Below are 17540 nucleotides of genomic sequence, written 5' to 3' on the forward strand. Positions count from 1 at the left end.
TCAAGGTCACCTCAAGTCTAGAAAATCTGTTGTGAGAGAAGTTAAAGAGTGTAACCTATAGTATTTAGGCAGAAATTTTTTTTAAGCTATTCCGTATATTTGGATGGTTAATGAACAACTGTTTATAAATTTACGATACTAAATTTTTGATGGAAGATTGGACCTCTGCCAAAAAATCTGCTTCACTCAAAAGCAACTTCTTATCATGTTTTTGAAATGCCCTAATTATTCATATATGACTTGAATTTTTCAATCTACAACTGACACATTTCTCTGCTTGATCACATTGCAGTTAAGGACTTGATGTATCCCAGTGATGAAGCCTGAGATCTCCCTTCTGCAGCACCACACAAAAGACCTCTCCACTCCTGCCCTGCCACCAAGGTGCCAAGGGACGTCTTGTCTCTTAGGCAGTGCCTGTCCAGAGGCTGGGCACTGTACAAAACTCCCTCAGTGCTTGTTATGGTTCCTTGATACTTACCATTGACATATTTTTCTCTCACCCTGATTTTTTACTTAACACTGTAGCATTACAATTTTAATCTGCAGCCTGCCAGTAGATAGAGCAAATGTAATTTGCATGCAGCATGCTGAGAGCTACTTAAATGACAGCCCCCTTTTAGATATCCTGTCTGTGTCTGACCGTTCAGAGGATTTAAAGAGCAGAATTTCTGAGAAAAACAGCTCAGAATTATTACTCTTTTTAAAGCTGTCTTTTATTACTGTAATTATTAATGCAATTACTACTTTTGAGACATGCTCGTGGTCCTGGCAGACTCACAAATCCTTGGGTCAGAATTCTGTTCTAGCCCACAAATGATAATGTACTCATCTCACATCTCTGATCTAGTCAGTACTGCAACTTTAACATGGACAAGCTGAAGAGGTGTGGCTGGCAAAGTGATGGATAAAGATGCAGATTGTCTAGAAGCGAGTTTTTAAATGTAAAAGTTCAGTTATTTAAAATGGGAAGACAGTCATGATCCCAGGCTGACACTGTCCCTTTAACAAAATGGCTTGGACTCCCACTCAGCCCTGGCGAAGTGCCTGACTATCTTCATTTAAACTTTGGCCAGCTAAACAGCAATAATGGACCATAAAGGACCTAGATGCAAGGTAGAGCCATCTACAAGTGGATAGGCTATTTATTTACAGATTGCTTCATTTCCGTAAACAAAACATATTTTCCAGTATGACCTACTGGACATATCTTCTACACTGACAGTTTATTCAATCCACAATTTGCTTTCTAAATGCCTTCGAAGGTAAGAGATTTAGTTATTTCCTTTCTATTGTTAGAGGACTGCACTGATGGTTTCTGTATATGTAACTAACTGCTTGATGGTCTTGAAAGGGGATTTGAGAGGGATATTTAAATCAAATATATTATCTTTGTTATCAACGATACTTAAAATTAATTATTGTAAATTACAGGCATTTTTTGTAAATAGGTTTTAATGGAGTTTAGATTTCTCTGGAAATATGTTGAATTGCTGATTTTAATGTAATGTTTATTTTATTAGTATATATTTTCATTAGAATATTGCCTTTATGGAAATATTGCACACATTCTGTTACAGCCATGTAACATTAATAATACACTCATGTATTGAATTTCATTACTAAAGCTGTTGTTTTTTAGAAGAATAAGTTGTTCACACTGATGTTGCAGACCTAGGTAATATATCTGCATCCCTAAACACCCAGACCTTTGTTTATTCCTAAAAATTAGGGTTTTCTAGAATCAAACTATATTCTATGTTTTCTATAATATTTCTGCTAATTTAATATAATTAGTTTAATAGCAAAGTATGTTAATAGCAATATGCATTAGTAACAATTTGTTTTACCCTTCTTTGTTAGATGTTCAAATGAAAGCTAAAGATAGCACTGGCCTTTTTTTTAAGAATGAAAAGGGATTGCTGTGTTTGCTCTATCCATATTTCTTCTCTAATAAACCAGGTTCTAATATACATGTGAGCTACAGCTGGGATTGTACTGGCTGCAGTGCTGAAATCACCTACCCAGTGACTTTTTATAATTGTTTTTTGTATGTTGTCTCTAGAATTGGGCTTCCCAATAATGTTTATTCTGTATGTAAAGTATCTGTATTTGTTTATTTGCATCTACTAATGAAATATTCACAGGTGGTTTTCTACTTTTAACAGCAAGGAAAAGTTGTCTAATTTGGGATCAAAGTCACTATGCAGAAGAAACACTTTTTCTTTTGCTTTTTACTTCTGGCTGTGACAACAAACCAGATAGTATATGGGCAAAACAGAAGGAAAGGAGATAATTCTTATTCTCTTGTGCAGAAGAATGAAGGTAAACCCATTTTCTTAAAATTTCTGATTGACCGTATTGTATGTCTCTGCATATTTCAGGATAATTGGCTAGTAATTGACAACTTATATATGCATTTTTAAAATGTGATTTATTTTGATTATCAGGCCTGGAGAATACTGTGGTGACATTTACTTCATCATGGACTCCAGTTTGATTGATTTTCATTGACACGCATATCTCTTTTAAGATCAATGACAAGAAGCCTAATTTTTAATTTGAAATTGCACGTGGAAATTTTTTTATGCAAAATGAACTAAAATGCTAAAATAATCCCATCAAGATCCTAATTTGAAAGTTTATGTCTGGAGACTGTAATTAATAATAATAATAATAACTTAAATTTATTTACTCGACTTTAATAGAATTTCTTGGCATTTACAATGAAATTTATCCTTAGAATTTTTACTGGGAAGGCAGAGTAATCCTTGGGGAAATTACCTGAGGACTGGAATTGTTGCAGAGAATTATCTGAAATATGTTGTGCAGGTGTGCCCATCATTCACAGATTTAACTTTCTTGTCCCATTACAGGTGGTATGTGTCTCATTGATATAGTCTTTATCTTGGACAGTTCAGAAAGTGCCAAAAATCAGTTGTTTGATATACAGAAGAATTTTGTTCTAAACTTAACTGACAGCATTTTCCAGATGAAGCCGGTTAAGTCCCAGAAGTATAATGTCAAACTAGCAAGTATGCAGTTCAGCAGCACAGTCAGCATTGATCATCCCTTTACAGCTTGGAAAAATGTACAGAATTTTAAAGAGAAAATCAAGTCTCTGGGCTTTATTGGCCACGGCACCTACTCCTATTATGCAATTTCCAATGCCACTCAGCTGTTTAAAACTGAAGGTCGTAAGAGAAGTTCAAAAGTGGCTTTTTTGATGACTGATGGTGTGGATCACCCAAACAGCCCTAATGTCCAGGGTATAGCCACAGCAGCTAGGAGTCTTGGAATACATTTTTTTACCATTGGCCTTTCTAAGAAAAATGTCCAAGAAGAAAAATTGCGCATGATATCTGGGGATTCATCCTCTAAACATGTCTTATGCCTGGATGATCAGAACCTGATAGCTGATGTAGCATTGGAACTGGTAAGTAATACTGATGTTAATTTTGTCATCCACCTATCCATGGCAGATTTCATTTAACTTTGATAGGTAAATCCTGAAGGCAGTGCAGAGGTTTGCAGGTGAACCAGGGCTGGAGCTGGCCTCAGGTTTGAAAGCTCAGGAAGGTTGTAAAGATCATGTGGGACATCTGCAAGACCTGGGCTCCAGCACCGATAGCAGAGAAGGCCAGTAGCTCTGGTCTTAAGAATTAACTTCAAGAAAGTCTGCTGAAGCCAATAGAATTATTCTAGTTGACTCAAGTGAGATCAGGTTCCCAAAGTACTGTAAATCTGCCATTGTAGTTATTAATTAAGGACACTTAGCTCTCTGCCCTTCTAGCACAGCATAAGGCACACATAAGGAAAGGTAGGGAATAATAAACTAATTTCTTAGTTTAAAGTAGACAAAAGTGTTCCTATGAGAGGGATGTCAGCTGGACTTGACATTTCTCACTTGTGAGCAATAATGTGCAAAGTGTTGAGGTAGTCTAGGAAGCATTTAGGGTTTAAAATCCTAGAAAATATTTTTTAAGTAAGAGAAGACTTTGCAAATAATAAATTAAGACAATTTGGAGGAAAATAATTATTAGAAAATATAATAGCTTTAAGTAGGGAGTAGTCCATGCAGAATTTATGTAATATTTTTGTAGTCGTTTAAAGGTTGTAAAAAACTAATTTTGAAGATTTAAAATCAGAAATGGAAACTTGCTAGTTGGTATGTCTAAAAACAAATTATTATGTTGCATCACTAAACACGTGGCTAGAAATCTCACAGCTACAGTAAGTGAAAGGCATTTCTGAAATAATTTATGTTGTTACAAGGCTATGTTTTGTACCTGTGAAGGTATGTATTTACAAAAGAAGTTTCTTCCCTGAGATCTCACAGAATGGTGCTGTCGTGAGGAATGTTTATGTGGTACATGTCTCTGCTACATGAGAAGTCAGGACAGAGGGAACTTCCTCCTACCAGCTGCTGCCTGGGGATTTGTATGTCTGGACAGGAGTAGCTTAGCTGCACTGGTCACTGATGGAGGGACAGGGTATTTTCCAGCACATGGGGTGTGTCTCTGAGCATCTGATAATATTTTAGAAGGTAACTTGTTCTCATGTATAAGGCTGATAAAATCACTGAGTCCTTCCCTTATATATTATGTTAGCAAGACCTTCCATAGTAAGGCCTTTCATTAGGAAGACTTTTCATATTCCCCTTGTTAGCACTGTTCCTTGATATTGTCATTTGTTTTCTGATCATTATGGGTCACATGAAGCAACCCCCTATTCCTACCAGAGAACCCTTTTGTATATGAGTAGTTCCACAGATTGATTCTTACCACTGTGAGGAAGGGATGAAGGATGAAGGTATTCACATTCTTTACCATTCACCTTGGAAATTCTGTGAACTAGAGAAGAAAAATGGTTAACTTATTACTCTGTTAAGTTAAATCTATATGAAAGTAATATTTTCCTTTTCTTTTCAGGAAGCCTTGCTTCAGAAACAGGTAGGTTTTTTAAGTTTTGTGTGTTTTCATTACTCTTATTAATACTAGGTCTCCTGATGTCTGCTTCTTCTGTAATGCAACAATACTCCAGAACTAATCAATCTTCCTTCCCTGAGTAAAGCTTCCGATCACAGTTGCTTTTATTTTAACTTTCATGCATTTATTCCATCCCTTCTCCTGAGATTTCTACAACTTTTGTTCATTAGTGAGTAGTATGAACAATAAGACATAAAACACTCTTCCTACCAGAGTGAAATAGGACTAGTACAACACATGTAAGTTCATTAGTGGTCTCATTAGAAAACAACAGCAATGTCAAATATGTCCAAAAATTATGTAAGGTTTCACAGTACTATATCTACCTTAAATGTTTGTAGTTACAGTAGTAACAGATTTATTTGATTTTGTTATAAATAAATCAAGAAACTGATTCTGAGTGGGCTATACAGAAGTGTAATGTTGATTGAAAACCAAGTGTATATATTAGAAAATAATTTATTTCCTCTTATTCCACTTTTATGTTCTCTAGTCTGTTGCTAGGCCAAAACAGAGTTTTTGCTTTAAAAATTATAATTTGAAACTTAAAATTGAAATAATAAATTTGAAAAACGTTCTCCTTAATGTTTCTATTAAACTTTCAGTGTATGCAGAAGAACTGTGGGTGTGAAAAGGGAGTAAAAGGAGACAAAGGTGATTCTGTAAGTATACATTCATTTGAAAAGCCTCCAGAATTTGAATTTTAATCATTGAGATCAATGTTAGACAGTATTTTAATTGGTTATTATGTCTGTAAAAAGCAAGACATTAGCTGTGCATGTACTGCAAAAAGAAGTGATGTATCACAGCATATTACTGTTATAAGAAAAAATCTATCCATAATCACATACTATCTTAGAAATGTATTTATATTATTGGGTAATAAAATACTGTGGATAAATAGGTACATGATTTTGAAGCCCAAACCAAAAAGTTATTCTTGAATCTTGCAACAGGGAAGGAAAGGTCCATTAGACAAAGGCTTACTTCCACTAGCAGTTTCTATTTGTGTAAGAGAGAAAGGTTCAAAAGATTGAGGGTGATGGTATATATGAAGAAAGGTCTAAAACTGCCTCCAACCTTCTCTTTTCTCTTGTGACACTTCAACACATAACTGATTCTTGGCTCTGGTAAAGAGAGAGAAGTGGGAGTTCAGACAGAGTGTGATCTCTCTGACCTCTTTTGTATCTTTACTAGCTCCCCCAGAAACAACTAAGATATATGTGAGGTTTTTGCCTTTCTCCCTAGACACTAAGCAACTGGTCAACCAATGTGTAGCAGGTTATGACAGCAGGGCCTATCTACCATCCAGTCCCTGGGCTCTGGATAATATGTATCTGGAACTAAAAGCCTTGTTTCCAGTTTAAAATTTGAGATCCAAGAATTTTAAGTTATTTTTTCCAAAATTGTTATATGTAACCTATTATATATGTATTTTTTATATATACACATATACACCAAGCTTTCTAGTCCCTGCTTTCATGATCCTCCAAACAGGAATAATGGTGTAGTAGTTTTTTTATTTTGAGGTTGCTGCATATTGACACTAAGCTGTTCTGTGCATATAGGTTTTCTAAGCAAAGATCAGACAGTGGTGGGTATCTCTGAAAAATGGGGAGGAGGAACTATGTATGTTTTTTGTGATACCTTCCTGGTTAGATTTTCAAATGCTCTGTAGAAAATTTATTTAATATCATTGAATATTAATAAAAATATCACAGACACCTGATAATACCAGTATTTTTTTTTAGCTGTGAACATAGTATCACACATATCATACCTGAATCAGTGTGAATTTCTACTTAAGCTTATTCCAAAAAGATTTTGGCCTGCCCCCAACACACAGTCTTAGAGAAACTGGAGAATTTTATCTTCACAGTGGTAATGACATTTTCCCTGCTTTGTTTCAGGGCAGTGCTGGTAACAGAGGGGAAAAAGGTGAGCCAGGACCAAAAGGAAACAAGGTAAAGTGAATTTTAAATTAATAAATAAACTTCTATCTAGTTTTATTCAAATTGTAGAAGTGAAGATAGCAAAGAAAAAGTATGTTAAAATATGATTTAAAGGATGGATTTTTGCTATGAGAGGTTTATAGTTGACTGCTTCAGAAGTGAGAGAATAAAATTGGAAACTAAACTGCTGCCAAGTTAACACTGCCTATCATTCCAGGTTTTCTCTGACAGCAGAGGTCTCTGAATCTAGCTGAAGGCTAAGTTCCACCGATCTTTCTAGAAGTACACAAATCTCTTGAGCAGATCGACTTGCTGTGATGACTAAGATTTCAGTTGTCCAATAACATTGGTTGAATTTTTTATGTTAATGTTCAGGAATTATGTGTCCTTGATTGTGGGAGGAAGAAGTGTGGATATTTGTAAATAGGAAAAGCAACTTCTGCTCCTTAAACAGTGCTCTTGGTTTTAGTGTAATAGTGATAAATAAAAGAGCAATACATACTTTAGTGGTATTCCTTTGCTTCCAATAGGGCGATGCTCAAAAAGGAGATCATGGAGAAAAAGGTGAAGAGGTATGTGACTACTGCAGTGCTAACTCATATTTAGTCCTTCAGATTATCTTCCAAATCCTGATTCACATTTTAGTTCCACTGAACTGAAAATGTGTTTTCCATTTTTCTCACATCTACTTTATTTAATTATTTAGAGCACCTAAAGTAAATTCTGGTTTGGGGAAGCATCTATACTGAGAGAAGCAGTCTAACCATGTGCTTAAGTATAGATATGTGATGCTAATGACAACAGGAACTTTTGAAGCTATGTTATTTTTGTATTGACTTGCATTAAGCTTATCCCAAAGATAGAATTGAAAATGTCATCACTGAAAACATCTAGATAATCCTCCAGTGGCTTCTGACTTCGGATATTTCTCAGCTTGTATTCTTGTTGATTTATAGTAGAAAGATCAACACTGCTCCATGCATAAGATCAATTAAGCTTAGAAGTCCCATTTAAATGGTAGTGTGTATCTGCTGGCAAACTGAGTAGCATATTCACAGCTAATGTTATAAGGAAAAAAGACACATCTAAATTTGCAGAGAATTATATGTTAAATTATTCCAGAGAGATATTTTATTGTTGTGAATAGTGAAACTTCTGAAACATAACTTTACTTTCCCCCCCCCCCCTACTTATATTAGCAGTATGTTATGCCTTTTCTTTCTCTCTCATGATTTTTTCCTTTTTTTTTTTTTTTTTTTTTTTTTTTTTAATATTTTTGAGTAGGGACCTCCTGGCTACAAGGGAGACAAGGTAAGATTTTTATAAAATAGAAATAGTCTGAAAATAGATTGGCACTTGCTGACAGTGTATATGACAGAATGGAAAGAGCCTGTCTTGTCTTTTTGTCATGAGAGCTCCTAATACAATCCCTAGAAGTAAATTCCTCATTTATGTAAATGCTTGCAGACTGGCTTGTTTGAATTAAAGAAAATAAAATCAGAAAATGTAATCTAAATATAAAAAGAAAAATGTCAAAGACCAGAAATAAAGCTGCTGGAAGGAAAAAGAAAGTTGAGAGTTGAATAAGAGGTTAAATAGAAAGAACATGAAATTGTTTACTACAAACACAAATCAGTATGGCAATTACTAGTCTTTAAAAAACTTAACCACAAGGAAGTTTACTTTTAAGCTAATTATAACTTGCAAGGGCTAATTCCTGATCAAAAAAAAATCTCAAAATAGGCTCTCCAAGAAGCTAAAAAAAATATACACTCAATTATTTACAAGATTCTAGAGCTGGAATTCAAATAGCAAAGTGGACCATCATAGCCAGAACAGAAACAGAGATAATCCTATTTTGATTTTACTTGTTTTGGACACTTATCCCCTGCAAGGATTAATAAAATTAATAAAAGCAGTGCCTCTCTGAATCTTTGTATTCATTAGAAAAATGTTTCAGTCAACTTTACAGAAACATTTCATGGAAACAGGAAAAGTAGATTTATATGTCTATTTTTCATATGTCTATTGATATGTTAAATCATCAGTGGAACACATTAGTAATTCTCATTCCATTTGTACAATTTCACAATTGTTATTTAGGAAAATCTCACACATCACAGTAATGAAATCAGAATATGGAGAGGATCTCTGGAGGCAGCACAGTGTGGTGGAAAAATGCAACAAAGCTTATTAGACATTAAATGTACTATCCTCTTATGATGTAGGTTGGAAATTTTATAGATATTCTCAAAAAGAAAAAGTATCTAACCTGAGTAGAGCAGACCGTATCTTCTACAGACCATATCTAATGATGCTACTCTTTGTTCCTCAGAATCTACTCAACCTCTTGCACTAACTGCTTGCCCAGTCTGTAATGCATGTAGTGTAATCAGAACGTCTTGATTAGCTGTCAACTTTTTGATTTCTTATAAAGGGCGAAAGAGGAGAATGTGGATCACCAGGAATAAAAGGGGAAAGAGTAAGTATACTTTTTATTTGGATGGTTTCACAATGATGAAGATGCTAGAAAATCATGTAACATTAATAAACATAACTTGTAAAGATTATTGTAAATTTGGAACATATTATAATTCTCTGGTAGTAGAGATACATTCATAGAAGAAATATAATTCACAGAAACTGAACGCCCAGTTCACCATCTTCTTTTTTTCCATTTTGCAGAAAAAATGTAGTCACTTAGCTAAAAAAAATGTCCTGACTAATGCCAAGCCCTGCTTACAAAGGACTGTGTTATGGAGTTAACCATATTTTTTTCCCTAAAACATTAATTTTATTTCAAGTGAATAAAGTTATATTACAGTAGAAGCAGGTTCTCATACAACTTGAACAACTTTCAGGTCTAGCAGTCCACCTGTGTTGATATGCATTCACGCTTCTGTCTAGTCCTCCTCTTCTTTTAACCTGAAGGGCAGAAGTGATACAAGTCAGTATAGAGTTTTACCTGGTTTTTACTCTCTGAAAGATGAAAGGGTAATGTACTCCTGAGTGAGATAATCATGTATCTTGAGTTCATATAAGCAGGTTTGTAGAAGTACTACAAACCACTAGTTTAGAGTTGTAAAGTACTACCAATTAGATTGCAATCGTTCATTCTATTAAAGCACATTTCTTCAGTTTTAACATCCATATTTGCTTACCTTTATCAAAGACCAACTTGAAAAGTTTATGTTTCCTGGAACCTGTTATTTAATGATTAATTTCAGGTAGGAATTAGGAAATACTCAAAGCAGCAGTATTTGTTGCAAAGAAAAAAGGGCATTATACTGTAATAAAAATCCAAAGGCTGAGTATATCCTGTGAGATGCTTCAAAATGGCAGCAAGTGAGTCATAAAGGGCTGAAATATCAGTAAGCGAGGAGGAAGAGTTGCATCTCTTAGAGGACTAAAGAAAGTTCATAATTTTTTTGTCCAGGAAATATGTGAGAAAGAGCACAACGTTATGTGAAATGTCCACTAAGATAAAAGGAAGCTGTTCAGAAGCTGGCAAAGAACGTAATCAAAGCAGCCAAGAAATCTGGATGTAGAAAAAATATGCCAGGGCTGTGAGAAATTTGCTTGTTTCATTTCTGTTGAGGTCAGTGATGAAAAAGAAGTTTGACATCTGTAGAGGATCAGAGATTATAATGGATTATGTACTTCAAGAATTTAGTGAACAAACGATTATTAGTCATTTCCAGAATTCCCAGCTTCACATTTATGAATGCAGAAGTTAGGACAAAATTATTGTTGTGTTTTGGTTGTTTTTTTTTAATTAAAGTAGTCCATGGTGGACAAAATAATCAGAAACAGAACATACATGGCTAAATGTAAATTCTCTGTTCTGAGGTGGATCTGTAACTGCAGTGATGGGTATTGAAGCATAATTGGCAATATTGTTGTCTGATATGGAAAAGTTCCATTTTCCCCCTGCCACTTTCTATATAATATTAGAACAAATATATATAACTATACAATTCATTCTAATATATTAGAAATATTATCTATATTTGTGACTAACCTACAGTGGCCATAACTGGTAAGAACTCATTAAATGCCAAATGACAACTAATGGATTAAAAAAATACATCATTTTACTTTTTTTCAATGCATTTTTTAACAGTTTTTGTGAACTATTAGTGTGATTCTGCCATGCTACTGATCAGCAATTTGAGCTAGTGAGACAAAGTTACCTGAAATTATTCTAGTATAGGCACTGCAGCATTTTTTTAAGAATTCTGTATCAAATATACTTCTAGAAATTTAATTTAAAGACCTGTAGCAAATAAAAATTAATTAATCAAACAGCTAAGATGTTAAGTAGCCATCGACCCAAATATTGAGGATGGAATGTAACTGGCAATTACTGAATACAGAACGAGAACAGCAGTACTCTGGAGAGAGAATAAACTCCCTAGAAAATGCTTGAACAGATATAGGAGTCATTACATGTACTCGCAGTTTTCAATACTTTAAAGCAGATAATTGCAATTTCCTATTAATCTGATATTGCATCTTATTTTTCCTCAGGGTTTGGAAGGTCCTTTTGGCCCTAGGGGACCTCGGGGACCTCAGGTAAGAGAACTAAAAGCTACCTAATTAAAAAAAAACACATTATATTCTGTAAGTTTCTTCTACATACAACCTGTCAGTTCTGTGGAGAGCAGCATGTTTAGTGCATGAGGCACCAAGACAGCGGAGTCTGGCAAATCTTTGTCTTTTCAAACAAAAAATCCTGGCGGCTGCTGCTGCTTCTTAAAACTACTCACAGGTGTACGGCCCATTTGTGGTCTCCAACTGGAGAGTTCTTCTCTAAGGGAACTACTATGGGAACTACAATTTGCTTAATGACTAAAAAGAAGATAGCATGCAAAGAGCTTGAGAATGATTCATCTTATGTATTTATATTAACAGATTATACTATGTAGTTCTATTAGCACACCCTGCCTTGATCACATTGCCAGTTTAGTGCTGGGACATTTGTCCATCTCACATCGTGATCATAATTTTTTCCTCACAAAAAATAGCTTAGAAAAATAAGATTTTTCAGTGTCTCTTTTGGAAATGCTTTTCAAGTACTAAGAGTTTTTAAAGAAATATTTTGTTTCTTTATATGACACAGAGACACTAAGAGAATAAAGTAGAGTTTGCTTCTTTTGAAACAAAAAAACCTGTAACATTCCTTTTAGTAAATAGTACTCAATTAAAATGCATAAACCAAGGAGTAAGGCCATATAACTGTGAGTTTGTGCACAATACAGCACTTGGGACATCACTGTACTCTTATGAGACAGTTATTCCCTAGTTTGTAAAGTTATGATTTGAACATAATTTGGAACACTAGCTATATTAATTTCATTCACTGTTTTCTCCCCAATATCTGATCTGTGGTCGTATAACTGTTAGTTGTGTGATCGCATTTTTGCATGCTTTGTGTAAAAGCTGCAAAAGGAAAGGAGAACTTTTTTTTTTTTTTTTTCCTGATTGGAAATCCATGGGAGATACAAAATCACCGATATTCCAAAATTTTCATATCTGTTTTATGAGCCAAAATGAAGTATTTTGGAGGATTTACTGTAGCTATTAGTGATGGTAGCTGAAAGGGGGTTTGTTTCTTTTTGGATAGTCATGTGTTTCCTGTAGTTTATCATATTTAATAAAGGGAATGAACACAGTCTGAGCACATTTTTGTGTCAGCGACTAAACCAATACATTTAGATTTGGTTCATTTCGTGTCTTTTTATACACATGAAGTTATCCAAAAGTGACCCAGCATTTTTACTACAATGAACTGTAGTTTTGTGGTGTTATTCTTTTGATAGGTCATGACTTTTTTTCTCCAGTCACTTAAAAAAGCCTCATGAGGCTTCCACTTCATTTTGATTATCAGCTCTGTTAGTGGTAGTTGCAACAACGTTGACCAATCTGACCTAACTGGGCGGCCCAGGAGATGGCAGTGGGATGTTCACTAACTCAGAAGTCAGTGAACTGGAGGGTTCTTCATAATTAATAGACCTACTTTTTTCTAGCTATTGTAGCAGCCACTAAAGGGACCTCCTCAATGTCATCACTCTGGACAGAGTACCTTACCTGCTCTGTCTCTTCCAAAGAGCCATTAATTATTTCCTTGTGTGAGGGTACACATTGGTTGTAGTAATGTCAGAAAATTAAAATTCATCTCAGCTCATCATCAGAGAGAGATTTTGGGGAAGTGATTTCTTACAAAGAGAGCTAAATAGACTGTGACAGCTTAGTTTATTTGCTTGAGCAGAAGAGACAATATGAAAATATGGCAAAGTCAGGAGCAGGAGGAGAAAGGAATGGAAAATTTAAGATAAAACATATGCAGTCTCAGTAGTGAGATATCCTTTCTGCCAGCACAAGTTATTGAATATTAACAATATTCAATGTAGGGGTCACTTTGCAGGATATGATGCAGAAAAATTTCCTTTAGAGTTTAGCATTGGGCTACCTTTTACTGTACCTTGTTCAGGTCAAATTAAAAAAACTTTACATGCGTCTTGAAAGGCTACTCATTCTGTACTTTGACTTTTGTGTAGGGTATCAGTGGGCCTCCAGGTGAGCCAGGCCCGAAAGGCATTCAAGGAAACAAGGTAAGATGTAGTTGTATATGTGTAGATGTTATTTGTATAGGGAGAGAGAATTCAGAAACTCTGTGTAAAATCTTTATATTCTACTATCCTTTTTCCTCAGTGTTTTTTGTTAGTGGTGTCCTTTGCACCTTGGGTGGTGCACCATAATGGTGTCACATTATGAAGGCTTTGTATCTTTGGCACATATAGCCAGTTCTCCACCTGGGCCTCTGAGAGCATTTTGTAGGGCCACAACATGGTGCTACCAAGTATCTGCCTAGAGCCACAGCACTTAGGTTGGAATTTAAATCACCTGAATATGTGTCTTGGCTTCTGCCATCACTTGGGAAGTTTGTTCTGAAGTATTTTCAACTAAAATATCTTGTGTTAAAACATTTTAAGTAATTCTAGATGGTGGTTATAAAATCTTTAGATTGAGTATTTAAAGTAATTTTTAATTGCTTGTATACTGTCAAAACTCAAGATAACTTTGAAATTGATGGAGGTGTTAAGATTTGATGACAATTAATGCCTTAGTTGTATTTAAAATAGAACATTTAGAGTTAATGACTACAGCTTGTCAAGCAAAATCAGTTGGATAAAGTTGAATAAAGTATCTGATTAATTTAGGCAGTCTTCTGATTTGCAAACATTTGGAAAATTGCTTTACATGAATACAATTGTGTCACCCATGGGATAGCTAATAACATCATTGTTTGGTACAGGAAGATCTTTCATGTATCAGTTTGAAAATGTAGGGTCTAATGACCACAGGATTATTGATAGCCTCATTAATAAAATGCTGTATCTGAGTTATACAAGGCAAGTAATTTCAAACAAAGTAATTTTCCAAAGATGCAGTATTTAAACACTAATGTTTTGTTTCTTAGGCAATAATTTCATTTGAAGATTAACAGAAATAAATTTAGATATGGGAAATGTTTATGGTAAAAGGTGCGGAATACTGGCATCCATCATGATTTTCCTTTTCCTCACAAGTGCTTTTTCATACTTCTTATTTCTTCATCTTCTCAACAAAATACATTAGGAAAGCTGCTACGAAATATTTCAGAAGTGGGGAAAGAAAGAGGGTGGTGGGTCTGAAAGAAGCGATTCATACATGTTGTGGAAAAGTCATGCATCTCTAACTTCAGCACAGCAAATGACAGCAATTTTTTTATCTGTCATTTCACGCTGATGACTCCAAGATAGTACTACCAGATGCTTTTATTATACACTAAATCATATTTGTTAAATGTTGTTTATCCTCCCATCAGTCTCTTCACACACTTTCATGTCTGTAAAATACATGCAGCTCTCTCTAGAATTCATCTACCTGGATATAATATTTATGGTCTCTTGTTATATTTTAGCTGCAGATTTTCAGTATGAATAGGAAAGTTCCCTCTTTCTTCAGCTTCCAACTCTGCAAACTGCTGTTTAAAGTCTATAGTCAAGATTTTTCCAGGCTCAGACATCTATCATCATAAAAATATTGACAGACGGCTTTAATTAATATACTTAGGTAATTAGACTTAAAGAGTATAGCAGAAACATATGTATGTTTAGAGGTTATCTCTTGTCCATACCTAGAGCCAAAGCTAACCTTTGGCATTTTGGAGCTTATTTGAGATGAGTGAAAAATTTTCTGATGCTCAGTACAAATAATCAGTGGTTGTTTACAGCTTCATAAACACCCATTCAGATAGTAAAGGTCAAGGCCTTTTTTGGTTTAGAACCATACGAGACTTTCCAATATCTTTTGTCCTTACAGAAGGATTATTCAATTAGTCTTTTAAAATTAGTTTTCATGACACATAATACAATATCTCTGAAAAGTGGCAGTTATAAATAACTGCCTTGGATAAAATAAATAAGTCTATTCTTAGTGCAGTTCCTTATACCCGTGGCCTTTCCATGCTAATACTTTCTGCTTTTTGAGCAGAACCAGTGACTTCAGTTTAGCAGAGCTAAAGGCAGTTGTGTGGCAGTAGTATCAATGTGACATTAAACAGAACATGGCTGCTGAACACTTTTATTCATTGTTAGTGTGCCATGTTGAAGTTTGAAAGAGGAGATTCAATTCCTCAAAATATAAACCCCGGATCAAGCTCAGACTACAGATGTTTTGGGTCTCATTGTGAAGTCTACAGTTCAGTCGTGTATCTGGCCAGCTCAGTGCATCCCACAGGTCTGTAAGGCAGTGCTGTACCCGTTCTCTTGCTTTGCAGTGCCAGGCGGCAGACACAGCCAGGGACAGTGTCATCTCTGTGCTCTCTGGACGCTGCTGGCCCTGGCAGCCACCAGCAAGAGAAGGTTGGTGGAACTGCAACTTCAGCTCATTCAGTTTGACTTGTCTGAAGCACAGTGGCATGGAGTCCAGAAATGTCCAAGAAAATACTTAAAAGAACTTTTCATACCTTACTTCTTCTGTTGTTCATATGCGTTTTCTTATTCTCAATCTGCTGGCTAATCTATCAGCATGAAGTTTTACTGGCTGCACAATACTCTGCTTCAATCCCTTCTTGAGATACTGCCTTATCATATTGCCAGAAATGAGTTCAATCTCCCTCAAAGTCCCACTGCCTGCATTGACCAGCCTTCCAGTGACTGCAACAGGAACTCAGCCAACCTGTTTCCATGCAGACACCTAAGTTTAGGAGTGATCACATGGCACTGAATCACATCCTTAACTGCTTAAAGTCTTTCTGATACACTTTTCAATCAGTCCTTATCTTTAGTAATCTCTTAAATACACAAGCAAACTTTGTCACTTTACTTTCACCCTCTTTTCAAGTTATGTAGGAATATGTTGAACAACCTATATCCTGCACAGAATGCAGCTCAGTGTGGCATTAACTAAAACCAATTTTTGCTATTAAACAAACTTTAAAAAAAGTTTTCTCTATTTGCATTTCTGCAAATTTATAACATCTCAAAAACATCTAAACAGTTTTATTACCATATATACAAACCTTCTCCATAAAGAGGCTGTCATTTAAAATGACAAATTTGAAATCCACTTCTATAAAAATACAAATACATGTTAACCTGACTAAATATATTTCCGTTTAACCAAATGCTGAACGTTCATGTTAACAGTAAACCTACAACACAGTATAAAATGTAATAACTTTAAGAAGCAAACATTAGAGTAACAGGACATTTCACTCAAACACGGGAGTTGGGAACTGGCTATTTTCACTGTGTATCTCCTGTCTTCTGAAGCAGTCATCTTGGTCCTGTTCCCTAAGCATGTGCTGAGCAAAGGACCAGGATTATTCTGTTTTCTGTTTTATTGACTTTCTATTGTCTATTGGAAATGTTTCAACAGAAAGATATTAAATGCTGCTCACATCTGTGCATTATATTTTGTTAGACGTTTGCTTTACTTTAAAGCTTTTGTCAACTTCATTAGCCACAGCACATTATCTGTGTTGTAACATAAACCAAAAACTTGAATCAAAGTATACCGTATACCTCATTCATAAAACTTGTAAAGAAAATTTCGAAAATTCCTTTCAAAAAAATTTTGTAGTTATTTTAAGTTATCACACACAATTCATTAACTGAATTTTCAAAACATCAATTTATAACCCTGGGTCTAAGGTGAAGACACTCAACTCTTGACAAACTGCAGCTTATAGGAGCCAGGAACTCAGATTCTGTGTTCCTTGTCTCACTAAGAATGCAAATATGACCCACAATACAGTTTTGCTGGTGATGCAACCATTTCCAAAAACCCAGAAGACACTATCTCACTTAGAGAGAGACTAAAAGTACCAGGAAGTTGTCAGAGAAAAGCCATGCCACTCTTGTTTCTGCTCCAGTAGTATCTCATATTCCTGCCTAGATAGCCAGGAATTGGCTAGATGGATGGTTAATAGGTGGTTTGGGGATTAAATCAGTTGTGGTTGCTTTTGCTTGGTTTGCTTCTCAAAGATTACACTGAAATTATCGCAGGAAGCTATAGGCTTTCAAAAGGAGACACAGGACATAAAGTCTGT

At 35.1% G+C, this 17540-nt stretch overlaps 1 protein-coding gene across 2 annotated transcripts in view; it reads left to right on the forward strand.

Moving 5' to 3' along the window:
* The first annotated feature begins 1076 nt into the window (after positions 1-1076).
* COL28A1 (collagen type XXVIII alpha 1 chain) overlaps positions 1077-17540 on the forward strand; it is a 67940-nt gene continuing 51476 nt past the window's right edge. For both annotated transcript variants that reach the window (XM_026842785.1, XM_026842787.1), the window contains exons 1-11: positions 1077-1116; positions 2169-2325; positions 2877-3436; positions 4932-4952; positions 5594-5650; positions 6899-6952; positions 7471-7512; positions 8225-8251; positions 9378-9422; positions 11471-11515; positions 13501-13554. In XM_026842785.1, coding sequence (XP_026698586.1) covers positions 2205-2325; positions 2877-3436; positions 4932-4952; positions 5594-5650; positions 6899-6952; positions 7471-7512; positions 8225-8251; positions 9378-9422; positions 11471-11515; positions 13501-13554 — 1026 coding nt within the window. In that variant the 5' untranslated portion in view covers positions 1077-1116; positions 2169-2204. The remainder of the gene's footprint in view (positions 1117-2168; positions 2326-2876; positions 3437-4931; positions 4953-5593; positions 5651-6898; positions 6953-7470; positions 7513-8224; positions 8252-9377; positions 9423-11470; positions 11516-13500; positions 13555-17540) is intronic.

Source organism: Athene cunicularia (assembly GCF_003259725.1).
Source record: "Athene cunicularia isolate RWA chromosome 2 unlocalized genomic scaffold, athCun1 chr2_part1, whole genome shotgun sequence".
Classification (NCBI taxonomy): Eukaryota; Metazoa; Chordata; class Aves; order Strigiformes; family Strigidae; genus Athene; species Athene cunicularia.